The sequence below is a fragment of the Ixodes scapularis genome, unplaced genomic scaffold (genome assembly GCF_016920785.2).
Source record: "Ixodes scapularis isolate PalLabHiFi unplaced genomic scaffold, ASM1692078v2 PGA_scaffold0__279_contigs__length_252992795, whole genome shotgun sequence".
NCBI lineage: Eukaryota > Metazoa > Arthropoda > Arachnida > Ixodida > Ixodidae > Ixodes > Ixodes scapularis.
The window spans coordinates 26,006,982-26,027,289 of NW_024609835.1; the positions used below are offsets into that span (position 1 = coordinate 26,006,982).

General features: G+C 50.0%; 1 protein-coding gene and 1 long non-coding RNA gene across 2 annotated transcripts; one reads left to right on the forward strand and one right to left on the reverse strand.

The window, feature by feature from the left end:
- The first annotated feature begins 1,307 nt into the window (after positions 1-1,307).
- LOC8029701 (facilitated trehalose transporter Tret1-like) lies at positions 1,308-19,373 on the forward strand. Its single transcript, XM_040210075.3, has 3 exons — positions 1,308-1,475; positions 17,121-17,131; positions 18,156-19,373. The coding sequence occupies exons 1-3, from the start codon at positions 1,323-1,325 to the stop codon at positions 19,312-19,314; spliced, it is 1,323 nt and encodes a 440-aa protein (XP_040066009.1). The 5' UTR covers positions 1,308-1,322; the 3' UTR covers positions 19,315-19,373.
- On the reverse strand, positions 9,849-13,031 carry LOC120839715. The gene is made up of 3 exons (XR_005715363.1): positions 12,892-13,031; positions 11,689-11,690; positions 9,849-10,022 (listed from the first exon to the last, which is right to left on the reverse strand). It is a non-coding gene; the product is annotated as an uncharacterized LOC120839715 (long non-coding RNA).
- Positions 19,374-20,308: the final 935 nt, after the last annotated feature.

The window sequence follows — 20,308 nt, forward strand, 5'->3', positions numbered from 1 at the left end:
GGGGGGGTCCCATGCACAAATTGTAACGGTTACAAGTAATTTTATTACTTCAAAAAGTAATCAGATTACTCTTCTGATTACTGCCTAATAAAAGTAATCAACTGATTACAAAATTACTCCAAAAAGTAATCGATTACAAGTAATTTGATTACTTGTAATGCGTACGGTACAAGTCTGCGTGCAACAAACGTCATTTGGAACGTCCCCTCGACCTCCTCTGCACCTTTTCTCGCGCACATTTAAAGGTTTCATCGACGTCGAAGGAAGGTAACGTCCGGACCTTCGACGTTTTACGACGGCACGTTACAGACGTCTTCGACGTTCTTTCGACGTTTTCTTCACGTTTATGTGCTGCTTGGGATGCTACTATAGTCGTAAATAAATTAAACGCTACGCGCTTTCGTTCGCGGAAAGTAACAAAGCTGTTTATTGGTTACCGAAAACAGAAACTGGTTAACTGAAACACTTCTGGTTTCACGCCCTCAAGATTATTAATAAGGGATCTTCGTAGACCATTTTTCTCCATTCGCTACGCTTTCACGACGGAGCGGCCGCTAGAGTACGTATGTGCGCCGTTAGCGTTGTCTGCAAAGTTGCGGATCTCGTAGCGGATTACGCAGAGCGTTGTCGGACTTGCAGAAACGGCATAGGAAAACTCCTTATTAACATGTACGTTCGCTTATCCATACCTCGGGGAACTGGGAGCGAATAATTTTTTAGCCGGCAGAATCGAGACAATGAGCTAACTCCGTACACAAAAAAAAAACTATTTCACAAGTTTTTTTTTGTCTAAATATAAAAAAGGCGCCTTGCTTTAATTCATTTACCATTCTAGCGCCCCGTTATCGAATAAGTTAGCTCTGCTTCAATCAGGGTTTGGGTCAGCTCATGTTGGTACTCGTTCCTCGTCTCGAACATTCCAAACAAAACACATAAATAATCTCCAGCTTAATGAAAAAAAAAAAAAGCTTAGATTAGCAGTTAACATTTCGCTAAGCAACTTCTTGACAACCTTTAAAAAGCTAAATCCGTTATCGAAACGTCGCTAAAAGACTCGTCTTAGACTGTGTGATTTGGTACAATGACATGCGTCCGTTTAACTGCATTCTTTGTTCTCTATCTTCCAGACGTCCTCCTGTCTTCGAGCGAATGCAGACATCATGACGGAAAGGTCCCCACTTATAGAGCACGAAGAGCGGTGGTGCAGCACCGTTCACCACTTGAGCATCTCCACCGGCAGCCCCTGTGAGGACTTGTCGGCAGCGGACGCGGCCAAGAGGGCGGGCCGGCGTCAGCTTATTCTGGCCGTGTCAGCGTCCGCGATGGCCACGCTGTCGTTCAGCATGTCCGTGGGCTACTCGTCTCCGGCACTACCCAGCATCCGCCAGCGCATGGGTCTGTCGGACAGCCAGAGTGACTGGTTTGGCGGTCTGCTCAACTTTGGTGGAATGCTCGGCTCTTTGGCGGGTGGTAAGGCGGCTCGTGGTACTTTCTGACGTGACAGAAGTATATAGAAGAGGGGTAAAGAGTGAGCATAAATATTAAACGACGAGCCGGACGTGGCTCTCATTGAGCTAATTGTTCAGGGTCATTTATACTTTAAAATATTTATTTATTTATATATCTTAAGGATCCCCATAGGGAATATTACATAAGGGGTGGCAATAAACATCAACGAAAGGGTACAAATGTCACAAAAGCAAATTATGCATATAAAATAAAACAAAAATCGTTAAAAAAATAATATGCAAAAAAAACAAAAAAACACCAAATGTACCTAGAACGCGATTGCACGTATTAATTCTTTAAATTCTAAGAGTCATTAGTAGTTACAATGTTCTGGGAGAGCCCGCTCCAATCAGAGGCTGTACGTGAAAAAAATGAGTTCTGAAATGTGGTGGTTCTTGACCTTTGGTCGCAGTATATCGAGATTGTGACCCGTGCGACGGTTTCGGCGTACAGAAAGAACGATGTATGATAATCGGAGGCACGGGCTGTAAAAAAATGTGGGAAAAAGAGATAACCTAGCCAAACGGCGGCGATTAGAGAGGAGGGGGAGGTTGGCACGGGTTCGAACAGATGTGACGCTAGTAAAAGAAGAATAATCTGAGGAAATAAAACGTAATGCTCGACGCTGAACTGATTCGATGTTATTGATGAGGTAGGCTTGGTGAAAATCCCAGATAGCAGATGCGTATTCCAGTTTAGGGCGGATAAGAGATGAGTAGGCAAGCTGTTTTATGTGAGGAGGGGCCAGTTTCAAGTTGCGCCTCAAAAAACCTAGAGAGCGAATAGCAGAGGATATGGAGTGACCGATATGAGTAGCCCAGGAAAGACCGAATGTAAGATGAACTCCGAGATACTTGTAGGAATTAGCTGTTTTTTTTTTGTTTTGTTTTTTTCTCCAAAGGAACGCTGTTAAGGGAATAGGAAAAGATAGAGGGTTTAGAGCGACGTGTAAAAGACACAAACTTGCACTTATGGACGTTAAAACGCATCTGCCATGTATTGCACCATGATTGGATGCGGTTGAGGTCATCTTGGATGAGTGGGTAATCTGATGGGTTAGTCACTTGGCGACAGATGACACAGTCGTCAGCGAAAAGACGAACACGCGATGTTATTGATATAGACATGTCATTAATGTAAATTAAAAATAGAAGGGGTCCGAGGACCGATCCTTGAGGAACACCGGAAATGACTGGAGCAAAAGAAGATGATGACTGGTTAGCGGTAACAAGTAGCTGTCTGCTAGTTAAAAAGTTAATGATCCAGTTCAGAATCGAGGAATCCAAGTTGAGTTTAGAAAGCTTGTATATCAGTCGTCTATGAGGAACCTTATCAAATGCTTTGGCAAAGTCCAGGAAGGTAGCGTCAGTTTGAATGTTTGAATCAAGGTTAACATGTATGTCATGAGCAAATGATGCAAGTTGAGTTTCACATGAAAAATATTTTCGGAAGCCGTGCTGGGATGGGTTGATGAAACAGTTGTCCGACAGAAATTGATTGATGTTAGTGTAGATGATATGCTCCATTAGTTTGCACGATACGCTTGTTAGGGAGATGGGCCGATAGTTAAATGGGGAGTATTTGTCACCATTTTTGAAAATCGGGGCAATCTTTGCCACTTTCCAGTCATCAGGCAGAAGACTACTTGAAAGAGATTGCGAAAATATTTTAGCTAATATCACGCTCACCAAATCTTTCGTGTTTTTTTAGAATTTTTGCATTTACGTTATCCACGCCTGCTGATGAAGAGATTTTAAGGTTGTCATTGAGTTTAGCGATGCCTGCGGGTTTAAACACAAAATCAGACATGGGTGTAGGAATAGCGGAAAGAGGATAAAAAAAGGCTTCGCTATTTTCTTGCGTAAATATGGAACAAAAAGCATCATTCAGTAATTCGGCACATTTGTTATCCTGAACCAATGTGTCACCGTTATTTTTAAGTGTAATTGCAGTATCAGATTTAGGGTTAATAACTTTCCAGAACTTTTTAAAATCATTTTTGAGCATACACGCAAGATCGATGTTATAAAATGATTGTTTTTGCTGTTTAATTTCAATTCTGTACTGCCTATCGACGGAATAAGATTTGTCCCAGCTTAAGCTGCACCCAGTAGACTTAGCCGTTCGAAACAGTCATTTTTTTAATTTAGGCGTTTTAAAGAACAGTTAAACCAAAAAGCAGACGAGTTTTCCCAAAAAGTGACAGTTGGAATGAACATGGCCGCAACTTCTTGCATTTTTTGTTTGAAAAGAAACCAATTATCAGAAACAGAGCGAACGTCAAAGTCAACCAGAAAGGAAAATAAAAATGTTTCTAGTTCAGCATTCATACTTCGGGAATCCCCTTTATCGTGTAGTGATACGGTTTTAAGTCGCTTGGATTTAGACTGGAGATGCAAAGAAAAAGTACAGTGAATTACTTTATGGTCACTTATTTCGCGCAAGTAGTTGATCGATTTCAAGGTCTCAAGCTTTAAACAAAGAATGAGGTCAGGAATATTAGAAGAATGGGAAGCTGGTCGCGTGGGTTCAGTTATAACTTGCGAAAGATTGAAATTAAAGCAGATATTAATTAATTCCGTTGCTTCACTCTTATCAAGGGGAGTTCAAACAGTTAGGGCCGACCAGTTTATTGAGGGGTAGTTAAAATCACAGAAAAGCAGAATGCTGGACAGGGGATGTCTGAGGCACAAAACACCGAGTGCATCCTTCAGATGAATAAGAAAAGTTGGATCCTTGTGAGGTGGTCGGTAGCATACACCAATAAGAAATGTAGCATGCAAAGATGAACAGGAGAGCCAAAACATTTCGAGTGGCGAGGAAATATCCACAAGTTTGCATACGAAACTATCTTTTATTGCGATCAGGACCCCACCCCCTCGGCCACATGTCCTATCCCGTCGAAATATGTTATAAGTAGATACGTCGAGGAAAATTTTGATATTAGTGATTGATGATGACAGCCATGTTTCAGTGAGAACTATGACGTCAGAATCAGCAGATGCTATGAGGCTGCATATCTCGTCTTGCTTTGACATAATACTTCTTATATTGGTATAAAGGAAGGACAGGGGTATGTTGGAAAGCTTTACAATAGAATGGTTACGATGAGGATGTGCACTGGATTCAATTTGACGTGCACGTGGTGACCGGACAGCGGTGCTTCCGGGTTGGTATCTCTTTATTTCAACAACACTGTCTGACACATCATCAAAACTAAAGCACTTTTCATTAATGTACAATTTGTCTACGCGCAGTTTATAACGAGTGTTTTGTGTTCTAGCAAATTCCAATAGTTTACGACGGGCCAACTGCACAGGTCGAGGAAAATCCTCGCTGACCACAAATCCAGTATCTTTAAGTTTTATACCTGCAGTTAATATTGCATCTTTTTGCTTAAAAAAGCAGAATTTTTGCAATGATTGGCCTGTTTTTTTCCAGTTTTAAAAGGACCGATACGGTGTGCTTTTCCTATGTTATCAGGGTTGTATGCTATGTTTAGTCTACCCGCGCACAGGTTGACCACGAGTGACTCAGATTCAGACCATGTTTCCTTCGCTTTGTCTTGAAATCCAAAAAAGACTAAGTTCGACCTGCGTGACCGGTTCTCGTTGTCGACAAAACGCGCCTTTAAAAGCGCGAGCTCTGTTTGGGCTGCTTGCAGCTCGGACTCAGTTTTTCGGGCGGTGTACTGGTCACTCAGGGGAATTGGCAAATGTTCTTTAATGGCGCTCACTCGTGCGTTCAGGTCGCAAACTAACTGGCGAGTACGCTTTTGATTTTCAGTGAGTGCCCCTATTTGTCTCGCCCGGTCTGTCTGTCCCGCCTGTAACTGGGTTACAGTCGCGTTGATTGGAGTCAGTAAGTCAGCCTGGGCTGTAGTAAGGGGACCGGAATTCTACTCCACATCACCGGAGAGCAGCAACAGCAAGTGTGACACGAAGATATTGGTGCAAGCTTGAACATAGATAGACATGCAATTCCGCGTCACAGCAAAGTCGTTTGGGCACGACACCAGTATTAAGAAACGATTACTACTCCTGATGCACAAAGAATGGTTCAAGTAACTTACCTGTACAAAAAGGAGGCGTGAGTACATTGTTCCCGTGGCGGTGTCGTGTCCTGATATGCCGAGGTGGTGGTGATGGTGCGCCGTTTAGGTTTTACGTCACCTACGTTAGCCTAGCCCCAATTAGCTGACATGGGCAGGTGACAAGCTCTTAAAGAGCTGTTAAAAAAAAACATTCTTTTGTTATGTTTTAGATAGAACTACAGTCGGTCCATCAAGCCAATGTCCCGCAGGAAGCGCAGCACCGCCTTGAACACTTTCTGGCACTTCCTTCGAGGTACATCTGGGAAGAGGATATCGACTGTTGCTCCCGGATTATCCATGCCGATTTGTTCATACAGCACAGTTCGTTGAGCTTCGTATGCCGGGCAGACGCGGAGAATGTGGTGCACAGTCTCTTCCTCGTCGCATTGCGAGCATTCTGTCATCCGCCGTTTTCCCATCTTGACCAGAAAAGCCTTCGTGTTGGCCGTGTTTGTGCGCAGGCGTCGCACCAGGGTCTCTGCCGCCCGTGACAATCCAGACAGGGCTCCTTCTGGCAGCACCGGCTCGTTACTCGCATTTAGAAGGTGCCAGCGGACGTCAAGTGCAGCCTGTTGCGGATTTGCCGGAGACGGGACAGCCGGGATTTCCAAGTGAGCAGCTACGGCCAGCCTATTTGCCTGTTCATTCCCTTCGATCCCCGCATGCCCTGGAATCCACTGGAGCCACGCTGTGGATCCGCGTGCTTCCAACGATGCTAGTGACTTTCTTACGGCGGTCGTTGCTGGGTCCCCGCACTCTGCATTCGCAATCTTCTGAAGGGCGCATCTCGAGTCGGTGAGCACCACCATTCCCTGTGGTGGCAACAGGGTGGCCGCTTAGAGGGCTTTATCGATGGCAACCAGTTCGGCCACCGTGGAGGATGTGGGCGCTTGAAGTCTCCCGCCCACTTCCAGCCTTTCTCTGGTATGCAATAGGCCGCAGTGCTGGAGGTTCTTGCTTTGTTTACGGACCCGTCCGTGTATATTCGAAGCTTTCCCCTATGGTGTTCTTTCAAGTGTGCTTCAACTGCTGCTCTGATAGCGATGTCTGGCCTATCTTTCTTGGAACGCAGGTGCTTGATTCGCACGTCACTGGACACCTTGATTACGTCCCATGGAGCCATCCTTGCTTCGTCCGTCCTCGTCGGTAGTGGGTCCGTGACATTGTGGAACTCTTCTACCACCTCGCTCCATAGCGATTTTATCCGGGCCTGGACTCGATGTAGGAACCATCTGCCCGGGTGGGTCATGGATAATCGCGCCAGCTGGTGAAGTCTCCTTCCTTCGGCCTGTCTTGCGAGCGACTCTGTCCCCGCCTCCAGAAGGACCGCGCCGTTCCTGGCAGCGCTGGGAATCCCCAGTGCTGTTCGTAGTCCATGCCGATGTCGCTGTTCCATCCTCTCCAGGTCCGTCCGAGATGGGGCCATGTATGGGAGTCTATACAGTACCCTTGACGTTACAAGCGCCGTGTGGGCAGCTGTGATGGTCCGCTCCGTGCATCCCCACGTGGTTCCAGTCATACGGCGAACAGCATTCATGGCAGGCCTGCATGTTTCCGATGTCGCTTTTACAGCTTGTGCCCATCTCAACCTGCTTGGGATGACGATTCCCAGGAACCTCTCCTTGGTGACCTTTGTGACGTTCTCCCCCGCTAACACGATGCCTGGCGGCTGAAACCTTCTTCCATTCCCCCGTACCGGCATCCAGACGGTCTTGCTCTTTGACAGGGACAACCCCGATTCAGCCCAAAACTCGTCTACTGCTTGCGTGGCGTCTTGTATGCTCCGGTGTATCTGTGTTGTGTATATTCCTGCCACCCAGAGGCACAGATCGTCTGCATAGATAGACACTTGTACCGGGAGTGCGGTTGGTGGGATGGCGTTCGGTAGTGTAGCCATCACGATGTTAAAGAGCACCGGGCTCAACACGCTTCCCTGTGGCAACCCTCTGTGCAGCACCCTTGGCGAGGACACTGTACCTTCGGACCTGATCTGAATTTTTCGCCCGGTTTAGAAATTTGCCAGGAACTTTTGAATTTTACCGGTCAGGCCAATCGCGGTCATTCTCTTAAGGACTGTAGGGAGCGGCACGCTGTCGTAAGCTCGTTCCACGTCCAAGAACACCGCAATCGTGTTCCTCCGCCTGTTCTTCCCGGAGGAAAAATCCATCAATGTAACCCTGTTTGGCAGTCAATGTTTTCTAGTGGACCGCTGACTGTGCCTGACTGTACGTCAAACTTGTCTGATTGAACAACAAGTTACTCTGACCGACAGTCACACTCCAGTCAGACTCCACTTGTCCGCTTTCTGATGGTTTCCTGGTGTCAGTCGGCCGCCGCGAAATGCCATCAAGGTGTCTTGGTGGCGATTCTGATTGTACATCGATTGGCTCTGACTGTACGTCAGAAAGCTTTGACGTGCAGACAGACGTACGGTCAAAGGACGTAAAGTTCGTTCAGATACCCCTATTTCGTCAAATCTATGAATACGAAAAATAGTCTATGCACAAGAAAACGATTTCGGGACGTGAGCCCATAAAACCGCGGATGTTAGAGATATGACACGCAGTCGACCGACAACCTTGATCAGAAGCCCGCCGAAACGCCGAAAACGCCACTTCGCTTCGCCCATAGAGGCTTTGCCGAGCTTTCTTGAACGATCGCTCTCGACTCGTTTTGTTTGCCCGCTTGCTCCAACCTGTCGATCCTGCCCGGGCTCTACAGTGATTTATGTTTTAGTAGAATTTCTACTCGACAAGACCCACCTGTTATGAGTTCCGACGATGTAAGGGACTTTAGCGGTGTAGTTGAAGACGACAAGGTGTACCAGGTCTACTGGGCCGGAGACGCGCGAACAAAAGGATCGTTCTACGGCGCAAAAGTACTCTACATGGCAGGTGAGTAGAACTGAAGTACGGCGAGTGATGTACGAGTGCTTTGCATAACATGCTGAAGTCTTAACTGCATTTGCGACCGAAGCATCTCGTATAATACGAAAGGTGAAATCGTGTTTTCTAAGCAACGGCGTAGCATAGGGGTTAAGGTGTCCGATTTGTACGCAAGTGGTAGCGGGTTCGATCCGCGGTAGTCCTTTTTTTTTTTTTTTTTTTCTCGAACATTTTGTTTTATCGATGCATTTGGCGATATTTATGAGTGCGTATAGCTTTACTCTTATATAAATGCTGCCCTTGTTGATGAAATTCCCTTGGCAGTGGCAGTCAGACGTCATCTGATGGACCATCAGATGACGTCTGATGGTCCATCACGTTCGAGCAAGGCTGCTGACTGGCAGTCAGTGTCCCAAATTACGTACCTTGATGGAATTTTCAATAGGGTTGTTGTCCTCAATATCACTTGTTAGGTCCAGGATACTGTCTTGGGCTGCCAGCCCTCTCTTAAAACCGATCATGCAGTTCGGGAGACAGTGATGTTCTTCCAGGTACCAGCATATCCGAGCTTGCACCATCCTCTCGAATAACTTGCTTATGCACGAGGCTAGTGAAACTGGGCGGTATGACTCCGCCTTTCCTGGCGGTTTCCCTGCCTTGAGCAAAGGCACCACCATTGCTTCTTTCCACTCGTTTGGGACGTCTTCGGAGTTCCATATAGCGTTGAACCGTTTGACCAGGGCATCTTGGGCCTCTTCGGTGAGGTTCGTGAGTGCCTGGTACGGGACTCCGTCGGGTCCGGCTGCACTCTTCTTCCGACATCTGCGAAGGGCACTCTGAAGCTCTTGGACTGTAAACTGGGCATCCAGAGGTCATGACGCGGTGTTTGGTACCCCAGGTCTTCCCGCCGCCTCTGCCGGGGCGTACAGGGCGCACAGGCACTCCGCTGCTGCTTCTGGTGTTTCGTTGGCCGCCAGCGCTAAGACCTGCAAGGTATGTCTTGAACGGCTTTTCCCAGTCATTGTCCATAGGACGGTCCACAGCTTAGTCATGGACGAGTGTGCGTTGGCATTCTTGCACATGAGTTTCCGTCGATTCCTGACCAGCACCTTTGCGTGTCTTCGCAGCTTGGCCGAAACCCTGTTGAAATTGATCTTGTCCTCGGGCTCTCCCGTCCGGCGGCACCTCCTCTGCGTCCTGGTTCGTGCCGCTTGAAGGTTTAAAAATGTGAGGTCCGGCTTTGGGAGCCATTTTGTGACGAAAGTAGTGCGTGTGGCCATCTGTAACGCTTGAATTATAGCTGCTGGAATTTCTTCTTGGCTCAAATCCAGCGCTGCTCGAAAGACGTCCCAGTTTGTGCACGTACGCAAGACTTTCCTTGCCCCCTGACACCCCTTGATGGTGATGTGGATGGGGAAGTGATCACTTCCCCGTGTGTCCGGGGCTAGCTCCCACTTCATCTACAGGGATGGCGAGTGCGCTGTCACGTCAAGAACACTGTACGAGTTCGGAAGCCTGAAGAACGTCGGCCGTCCCTGCCTCGCGCGAGAGGGTTCCGGCCCCTGGCGACGGAACCCTCTCGAGAAGCCCCAGCTACAGCCGCGTGGGCGGGCACAACGCGGCCGCTGTCACCGGCCCAGACCCCCGATACCAGCAGCAGCCCTTTGGGATCGCCGCCTCCGACACCGGGAGGTTTTTTGCGCCATACGACTACCCACCAAACCAGCCCTACAACATCCAGGTGGCAGGAAGACAACGCATCCTCACCGCTCAGGACCCACCCACAAAGACGGACATCGCAGAGGCATTTATACATGTCCAACATGCCGCCCGCCACTCTCCACATATCGGAAAACGAGAGATCACGGAACTCCAGTTACTGGAGTGCTTTGTACAGGTATGGGATTGCCGCTGGACCGGGCTCCCCAACCGAGACAAACTCAAGATATTTGACCGAGTTAGATTACTCTACCATGTCGCCCAGTCCGGTTGGGGAGCCGCACTTGACGGCTACGCCGATCCAAGTGCTTCCCTCCTTCTCGGCCCACCAGTCCCCGCCAGGCGACCCCACCAGGCAAGGGCCAGCTCACCAGAGTGGACTACCAGCCCCACCAGGACGAACCGGCCAACTACCCGTAGTCAAAGGCCCCCCAAGTCCCCCAAGAAACCGAAAAAGTAGCCCGCCGCACCGAGGGACTACCGCGACTTCCGCCGTAGACCCCAGTGCAACCGCCGAGGCACAGCCACCCCAGGGCCTTCCCCTGGCACTACGCGACGCCCAGGCACACCCTGCCCAAGAGGCAACCACCGGGCCTTCCCCAACAAGCCTCCCTGCACTTATCTACGACAGCTTCTCCCAAGGCCTTCCCGATGAAGCTGTGAGTGCCTCTGTGACCACCATGCTCCCGGTCCCCCTTCCCCCCAGTGCCCATGTGCCACCCGAGTGTCTGGAACTCTTGGACCATTTCGATGCCGCTACCGCAGTTCCCGCTCCACTTGAACTTATTTTGGGCCAAGCCCAAACAGTGCTAGCTGTGGTCAACGGTGTCCCTACGCTCGCCCTCCTCCAGGACATCATCTTACCTGAAGACCTGCTAGCACAGGCCATCCGGGAGTCTGGAATCCCTAGCCACACCCAACCTGTGGATCTACCTGGCCTTCCCAGGGACCCCACGTCAGAGGAAACAACCCCGTCCGAGGCCACCTCCCCGGACAACGAGAATATGGAGACTTCCTCCGACACCTCCGAAACTGAAGCAACCCCTGAAAACGACAGTCTTGAAGACGCTGCCATTCGCATCTTGCGATGGTTGGAGGTGCACGAACTGTTTCCTCCCCCCGACGACCACGACAACGAGGAAGAAAGTGACAGCCGCCGACCTGCCTTCCTAGCCGCTGGACCGCCCCATCCTCCGGTACGACCCAGTCTACCTCCCCCTACAGCCAACTGGGACCTTGTAAGTCGAATCTTCGGATACCATCCACCCTATGATCCCGCCGCCCTAGTCATCCGACCGCGCCGAAACTCTGTTTTCAATGCACGACAGCCACCGCCTACCCAGCTTCCCGTACTTCGCGAAGCCGTTTCGTCGATGGCCCGCGCGGGAATCATAGAAGAGACTAAAAGAGGACCATTCTTGTCACCCATACAAGTGGTTCCGAAGTCCCCGACCTTGTCAAGATTTGTCCTCGATTGTTCACATCTGACCCCGCATCTCCCAGCACCCTCCTTTAGTTTACCACCGCTCCCGAGGGTGCTCACCCAGTGTCCGCTTCCGACGTCTCCCTACTTCACAAAAGTGGATCTAAAAGATGCATTTTATCATTTTACGCTGCACGAACGAACCCGACCCATTACTTGTTTTCGGTTGGATGGTGCCTACTATCGCTATACCGTACTGCCGTTTGGCATACGCATCGCACCATTCCTGATGCAACACTTGGCCACGGCCTTAACCCGAGAAGCCCGAGCGAGGGGACTGTGGGCGTGGTCCCACATTGACAACATCCTCTTCGCCCATGGCGACCCCCTCTACCTCAAGTCGGCGACCGATGCCTTCGTCCAAGACCTACTAGCCTGCGGCTTTAGGATCAACCCGGATGACTCCCAGTTCATCCCCACACGACGCATTCGGTTCCTCGGCTTCCTGGTCGACGGGAATACCCAAACCATCGGACACACTCCCGCCCGGTGCAGAGACCTCCTCGCGACCCTCAAGATCCTGGATGTGCCCCGGACCATACCCACCTACCAAAGACTGGCTGGACTATGGGGATTTTACTTCTCCCTCTACCAGGCGCACTTCCACGCGATCAGGCCTCTTTACCGTGCTGCGGCGACGGGCACCCCCCCACCAAGAGAATGGGTGTAACTTTTTTCTTTCGTCCTGGGCATGCTGCCCGCTTCAGTCCCGTTCGTCCCCCCAACGGTGCAGCATACCGCCTTCTCCGATGCAAGTCTTACCGGACTGGGCATCTGCTCCACCAAAGGGAACATCGCAATCATCTGCCCCACTCCTTCTGGCATTTACAAACGTGAACTTTATGCCGTGCTCTTCGCTCTACTATGTTCACCACCTCGGACCCTTGTGTACTGTGACAATGCCGCAATTGTGTATGCCCTGACCAGGGGCCATGGGCGCACTTTGTCTCCTTTCGAGGCCCTTGCGGCCACTCTTTTGTTGTCAAATAAACAATCTTGGCTGCGCTGGCTGCTCACGACTGAGAACCCCGCCGACGTTCCCTCTCGGCTCAACCGCACACTTCTCCGTGGGTCGAGAGGGTTCCGTCGCCAGGGGGCCGGGCCTACTTAAGGCTCGTCCCGCTGGAGGGGGGCTCAGTCGGAGGGTAGGCACCACTGCAGAAGGGTATCAACAGAGTGGCCACCATCAAAAGGGTATCCACCATTCGCCACCGCAAGTCCCATCTGCTCTATTACTGTCATAAGGGCCTCCCCCCTCTTGTCTGTTCGAGCACTTCCCCAAGCCACATTATGTGCGTTGAAGTCGCCGCATATAAGCAACTCCTCTGTTCGGTCCTTACACCATGCCAGAATTTCCTCGCTCGGCAGGTCTGTGCCATTCGGTCGTACATATCCCAGAAGAATGGCGAACGTTCGGTTCCCGATGCTCGTCCTGGCTCCCACGAACTCTGCTGAGGTCGTGCAAAGTTGGCTGGTATCGAGTTGTACATGCGGTATTTCCCTCCGTATAAATAATACCGCGCTTCCAAGTGGAAATCCTGGTATTGCCTGTGTCGTTAGTCTAAAGTATCCAGGTAGCGATCTTTTGCCCGGCAGTCCCGCTTCCGTCAATGCCAGCACCGGGCTTGGGTTGCTTTGCAGATGCAGGCTAACCTCACTGTGCTTGGCGTTGAGGCCTCTGGCATTCCACTGTAGGACGGTCGGTGCCGTTCGAGTGATTGTGTTTCCTCTGGGGGTTTGCGCTGCCATCCCGTGCCTTGCTTGCTTCTATGTGCTGTCCATCTAGAGGACAGCCCCAAGGAGGCCCTCCAGGAAGAGAAGACTGTTCAGTGTTGTGCGGAACTCCGATGGCGGCAGCAGCTCGAGGAGCCGGCACACTATGTTGAACACCAAGCTGATACATTTGCTCGCGGTAGACCGCTCAGCGGACTCTGGAACTGACGTCCCTTGCTTTGGCAGTATCCCCTGTGTCTCGGGATGGTAACGTGGCTTCTTTCTGTCCGCCGCCGGATTTGGGGGGGGGGGGGGGGGGGGGGGGTGCCCTGAGTGACATCGCGATAGGTGAGACTCCTCGCATGGTTGTCCCTGCCACCGTTGTGTGGGTTATCGGCCTTTGCTGCCCCTGCCGGACTAGAACTGCCTTGTGCCCCAGAGTCCACTTCTTGCCCGGTGGTCTGGCTTTTAGGCTGCGAGGTGCCCGCTTCGGGTTTCTCTACATGTTGATTGTTGCGCCTTTTGATTTTTCGCTGTTCCTCGACTACCTTGGCCGCTTCCAGGAACGTGATATTCTCTAGCACCTTGACCTTGCAGGTCTCCTTCTCCTTTTGGAGCTTTGGGCACTCCGACGAGGTTGCCTCGTGCGCTTGCTGACAGTTTACGTACTTCTGTGCTGAAGTGCAGTTTTCTTCACCATGAACCTGTGCGCATTTGGGACAAATGGCGCTGTTAGGACAGGTTGCCACTACGTGTCCGATGCGAAAGCACTGTCGGCACTGTAGAGGACGCTGGACGAAGGGCCTAACGCTGTGCCTTACTAATCTAGTCTTGACGTGGGCAGGAAGCGTGTCACCCTCAAACACAACCTTGACTGCTTGCGTTTTGCCTAGCCGCCTAACTTGCTCGACGCTCACTCCGCTGCCAATTATCTTACTCAGCCTGTCTTCGGTGATATCGGTGTCGACGTCCGAAATTACCCCTACTCGCGAGTTCTTCGAGCGAGGGAGAAAAGCTCGGACAGGCACCCCGCATATTTTGGTCAGAATGAGGAGCTCTAGCACCCCCGCCTCCGTCCTCGCATCCGTGGCTATTATGTTTTTCCGTGTGTTTACTCGTACCTCGCTAAACTGACCGGGATCCAGTGCCTCCAGTTCGTCCGACAGCAGCTGGCGGTTGATTTTCCTCAGATTCGTGGCGGGAACGGTTGGCGCGAACAGAACGGTGCGTGCCGTATTAGGAAGTCTCACGATACCTTGGCTCCGTTGAGATCCTTCGTGTCGAGTTCTCTTTTTCTTTCTGATGACTGTTGTGAAGTCGCCGTCCTCCTTGCTTCCGAGAACGCTGCCGTCCATGGCCCCTTCGTCGTCTTGTAGCATTGATGTTGTGTGTGCGAACTCGCCGGAGCTGCTCTCACTCAGGTGTCGCTTTGCTGGCGTGGTAGTCACTCCTCCGTCCGGAAGTTGGCTGGCGTGGGACATCGTTTGGGAGGCCGGAACCCGCTGTACAGGCTGCTGTCCCCCGTACGGGGTGGTGCCGCCCACTGTGGCGAAAGCCTACGAACTTCCTATCCACTTTCCGAATATACCCCCACCCACTGGACTAGAAAGAAAGAATTTTACGTCCCGAGAAAACCGTGCGAACCGGTAGCCACGAGCGCTGAACTCTCTCTGATATGCCGAGTGGTGCTTCATGCTTTTGTAGTACTTGGCTTGACGTTACCGTTTGTTGTTGCCAGTTGCTGCAAAGGTTCTCGATGAGCGTGGGTTGCAGCGTCATTAGTCTGCCAGTCTCAGCAGATAGCAGCGTCAGCACTGGTAGCCCGTAGTGGTCCGTGGCAATCTTCGTCAAACTTGCGGCGCTGGTTCCGAGCGCACCGATGTGATGGGCGGCAGCGAGCAGGACCACCTGTACAAAGAGGAGGCGTAAGTACATTGTTCCCGTGGCGGTGTCGTGCCCTCCCTCACTGGGAAAGGTTCGCCAGTGGGCGGAGCCTAAGAGACCAACCGATTTCGTGATAAAACATCATGGCGTGTTATTTTATCGAGAGACGGTCATGGGGATTTGTTATGCCTCAGCTACACAAGATGGCGGAGCAAACGCCATTTTCCGGTGGCCAAACTTTTGGTATACTTAGGCTCGTTGTCGGCTTCTCTGAAAGACTGCCGCACTCCCCCAATGTAAACGGCTATGAAACTGTTGCGCTGGTGCTTCGCTGTCATCGCAATGGAAAATAGAAAAAAAAAATCAATCTTGTGCAGTTTTCTTTTTACTAAAGTAGCAATTACTATCGTTTTGTTCGGGGTACTGCTAGAACAGTATTAACATGCAAAGTCCCACCTTAATCCTTCGTTTCTCGCATGTCGAAGCAGAAGGGAACGAAGACAGTGAGAGTATTGAAGACAGATATACAGAAAATAAGAATTTTTTAAACAAAACAAAAAGAAAGAAACACGAGACTTGCTTGATGGTGGTTTGGCTCTCCCCTAACAAAAAACGAAATCAAAGGACCCTCTTGCCCTCCTCATCACCTTCTCGTAATGTATCGACAACATCCAAGCAGAAAGCTACCGTGGAGACAGGCTGGCGCTCGGCAGGAAACCCGGCGGCCATGCAACTCTTGACTCAGCGGTCTTCGGCCGCTGAAGCTTCTTCGCTTTCTAGGTCGTGTCAGGTTGCTCCTTCGAATTTTGCCGCCTGCTGCCGCCTAAACAACACATCGCCGACAACACGTAGATGTTCTTTTAAGTTCGGCATTTCTTTTTTGACGCAGAATTACGCCCTTCTCCGCGCTTGGAAGGGGGTGCAAAGTTGGGAGGTCTATGTCACGAAAACTTGGTCACGCAAGTGACGTCACACAGATAACACCGTAGCGCTCCCTGACGGCGCGCCCGCCTGCTGCCGAGAATCGCTCAGTATGCACGCGCGTCCTTATCTGCCGGCTTGCTCGTTTGCTCGCTTCAACGCGACGCACTCTTGTCTGATTGAAACGCTGCTTATGCAGTCGTGATTCCGCAATCTTCACTCATGGCTCTGGGCGGCGGCCGAGGGGCCGAGCTCACGTGCACTGCGGCACGGGCAGCACACGCGACTCTCTCCCTCAAATCGGTAAAACGTAAGAAAAAAAAAAAAAGCAATTGCACGCGCACGCAGTTTTGCATATGCGCTTCGGAGATGGCGGCACGGGGGGCTGCACATTTTCTTCTACCGGGCTCCAAACCACAGATATTCGCTTCTAGTGCACACGACATCGCCATGCGGCAGGACGATGTCAGGTGCGCAACCTGGACGTTTTTTCCGCTGTGGCCGCAGTTTTACAGAAATTTATGCAGCATAGTAAACCTATGCACCGACCCGTTTTTTTGTTCGTTTTTTTCTTACGAGCGTTTTTTTTTTTTTTTTCTTGCGAGCCGCCGGGGTTTTTTTTTTTTTTTAGAGCACTTTTGAGCGCCAAAAAAAGCATTTAGCTGCTGTCTCTTGTGGGAGTGAGCGGATCTGTTTTATTTTTTCATCGGTCCCTTCGTCTTGTTTTTGCTTACTTTTTGCTTCCGATACAACAATTGTAAGGCGCCTGATCTCCCTTTTCGCCTTTCTCTGTTCATTTTGTAGGGCGAGAGCGAATTGCAGTCGCCGAGGGAGTCTTTTACTACGTATTTCCTGCCGTCTGCAGGCTTTTCTTTCCATTTTTATTGCTATCTTTCGTTCGCCTGGAATTCAGTTTCTTAAACTGTTTCCAAGACGTAGGTCCAGGAGGCGAGTGTACTTCCTTTCCTGGCGAGCTCCCAAAAAGGAGGGGAGGGGGAAGGGAGCGAGGGGGGGGGGGGGGCTGGGGGGTGCGCAGACTCTGTCTCGAGACAGCCTGTCTTGGGACGAGCAAAGCATCGGCGAGGCAGACGCCGACACGACGATTGTAAGCAGGGCATCTGGATGCCGGCACATCTCTGATCGTGCGGGCAAGTTCGTGCAATTACAAGCTTGCAAAGCTATAGGTTCGCGCGCACGCAGCACATGCTTGAACACATTTGACTCCAGTGAGGCTGTTGGCGACTTCAACGAAATCGACGCCGCGTTGCGGCAACGCCGAAAAACTCAGGAGAGGAGGTCGTTTTGGCTATGTCGTCTGCTATCGCTGCTTGGATTTCGTAGGCAGCATAGAAAGAAACAGAGTTTCCAGTCATTTATTTTATGCATCCGCCGTGCCATTTCTACGCACTGACTAGAAAGTTAGTACCGTCGAAAAAAATTGCTTTTGCTTCCAAAAATAACACCGATTTTACGTTGAAGTGTAAGAAATTTATGGTGGTCCGCGTGGTGAACAACGATAAGGACCTCCTTTCGTCCGCTATTTTACCTGATCAGCGCGCCTTCATAGTTCGTTGGAGTCGCGAATAGTTCAGGGCGAGACGCATCGTCACTACCTGTTAATATTCCGAGATGGACATTACAAACGAGGCTTTAGCGACATCTACCAGGTGCCATTTGCTAATCGTTTAATTCGTTTTAAAACTGTCTTTCGTGTCTTTTCAACAAGGGATTAAGGTCTAGTTCATTGTAATTGGTGTGTCCGATGTGATACTGCTCCTTTAAACACGTATACACAGAAACTAGGTGCCGAAATTTTGTTGTAGGTCGAGCAAAAATACTTAGAACAAACGAATAAATAGAAATTTTAAGGCACAATCATATGAGGGGCGACAGCGTCTTCGACTTATACGTTCTGTCTTATTAACATTTCAGGCCTGTCTGTGAGGAGCATCGGTGGCAAGAATACCATGCTGTTTTCTATGGGGGTCATCATCACCGGCTGGATCTGCATTTTTGCAGGCACCGTTCCAGGAGTCCTCTTTACAGGCCGGCTGATTACAGGTGTGACGATGGGCCTTGTGTCGATTTCTTGTCCACTCTTTGTGTCTGAAGTGAGCCCCAAGAACATACGAGGTCTTCTCAACACTTTGTGCTTCATGGCTTTCAACCTGGGCGTACTGATGTCATATGTCTTGGGAAAATGGCTAGCCTATGACTGGCTCGCCGTAGCCAGCATAGTTCCCGCGGTCCTGACAGCTCTGATTTTACCGTGGCTCGCCGAATCGCCGCGATGGCTCCTCCAAGTCGGCCACCGGGAAGCAGCTCGGCTGGCCTTGCAGTCCTACAGAGGATTCGACATTGATGGCGAGTTTAAGGACATGAAGGACAACGTGGACAACGCCGAGGAGTTTCGCCTGTCAGAGTTGAAACAACCAAGCTTGTACTGGCCAATCAGTATCATCCTTTTGGGTTTGTTCCTTCAGCAGTTTACGGGCGGCTCTGTGCTCATGTTCTACACGGAGGACATATTTGCTACGGCTGGCTCTATTTTGTCGGCGGCCGACAGCTCCATCATCGTGGGAACAGTGCCTTTGCTCAGCGTAGGAGTGGCGGCGGTGCTCACGGACCGACTCGGCCGTAAGATGCTCTTACTCCTATCGTTGACGATGTGTGCGGTGAGCTTGGCAGCATTGGGCACATTCTATCACTTTAAGCTGAAGAGGGATGCAAGCTTTGTCGAGTCGTTGGGTTGGCTGCCCCTGTCTTCGATCTGTATCTACTTCCTCGGGTATTCGGTCGGTCTCCGTCCCGTACCACCTCTCCTACTGGGAGAGATGCTGCCGCTTAGGGTCAAGGGCTTCGCGTCGGGCGTACTCATGTGCTTTTTCTTCGCGTGTGCGGCTGTCACGACGCTGCAGTATCACCCCATGCTGATGCTTTTTGGGGAGGACGGCATCTTTTGGTTGTACGCGAGTTTCGCTGTAGCTGGTTTTGTCCTGATTGCTGCTTTCATGCGAGAAACGAACGGGAAGTCGTTGGAAGAGATCGAAGAGCTTTTCCAAAGAAAACAGACGGAAACCCAACCCGTGTTATGTAGAACCCCGTGAAAAGAGGCTGAATGAGACGCGAGGTCCCTTAGTAGTATCATACCCTACAGGGCGCGTGCTTTTGGTGACTTTCCAACTATCTTCAGATGACCAGATTGAGCCTCGGCGTGCGTCCGAATGGGTGTTTCTAAAGCTCAACATCATTTGTTTGAACTCGTTTACTCTAAGCACTGCTGAGGTGCGTCAACATCAAAGGCAAACTATAGTTGAACCTTGTAGAATGTATTCAAAGAGGAATCTTCCGGAAGCCCCAGAAAGCCAGCTGACATTTCGCAAAAATATTCTTTTCCACAGCTCAGGAGAAGTTAAGTCTCCTAGCTTCCTCAGGTGTCTAAAGTTTTAATGTTTTTTTATGAAGATATAGTTTATAAAATAAAACTATTAAAAATTGGAATCTTGGCGTTTGTACTTTTTATGTCTAGCTGAGAGCATAATAAAAGAAGTGAATTGACTATCGCAACAATTTGGTTCCGTTCTTGGAGCTCTTGCTCTGAACTGGCTCCGTAAATCATATGTTTAGGAGATTATACACATCATAAGAATAAGTTGATGAGTCAGTTGATGAATTTGCTGTATATTTTACTAGTGCAATCGTAGGCATGAAGGCGATAAAAAACTCGTGGCAAAATTTCTTTTGCGAAAGAAGAAAGAAATTTTATAAAGAAAGTTACGATAACGAAAGAGGAAAATGAAAGACATACAGACGACACAGGCGACACACAGATGACAGAGCCTGTGACGTCTGTTTGTGTTCCATGTCCAGGTTTCGTTATCGTAATTTAGACACCTAGACGTTGAACCATCCACATAAATAAAGAGTCCGTTTATTTTTTATGGGAAATGTGCGCGTTGGTTTTCTACCATCGCATCAGACATAATTGTAGTAGCGTACTGTCCTGTGACTCGACGGTGATTAAATTCCTGGGCGAGTGAAACGAGAAAGCAGTCAGTAACTATAGTCTTCTTGTTAGGCCATATGCATTAACTAACCCTT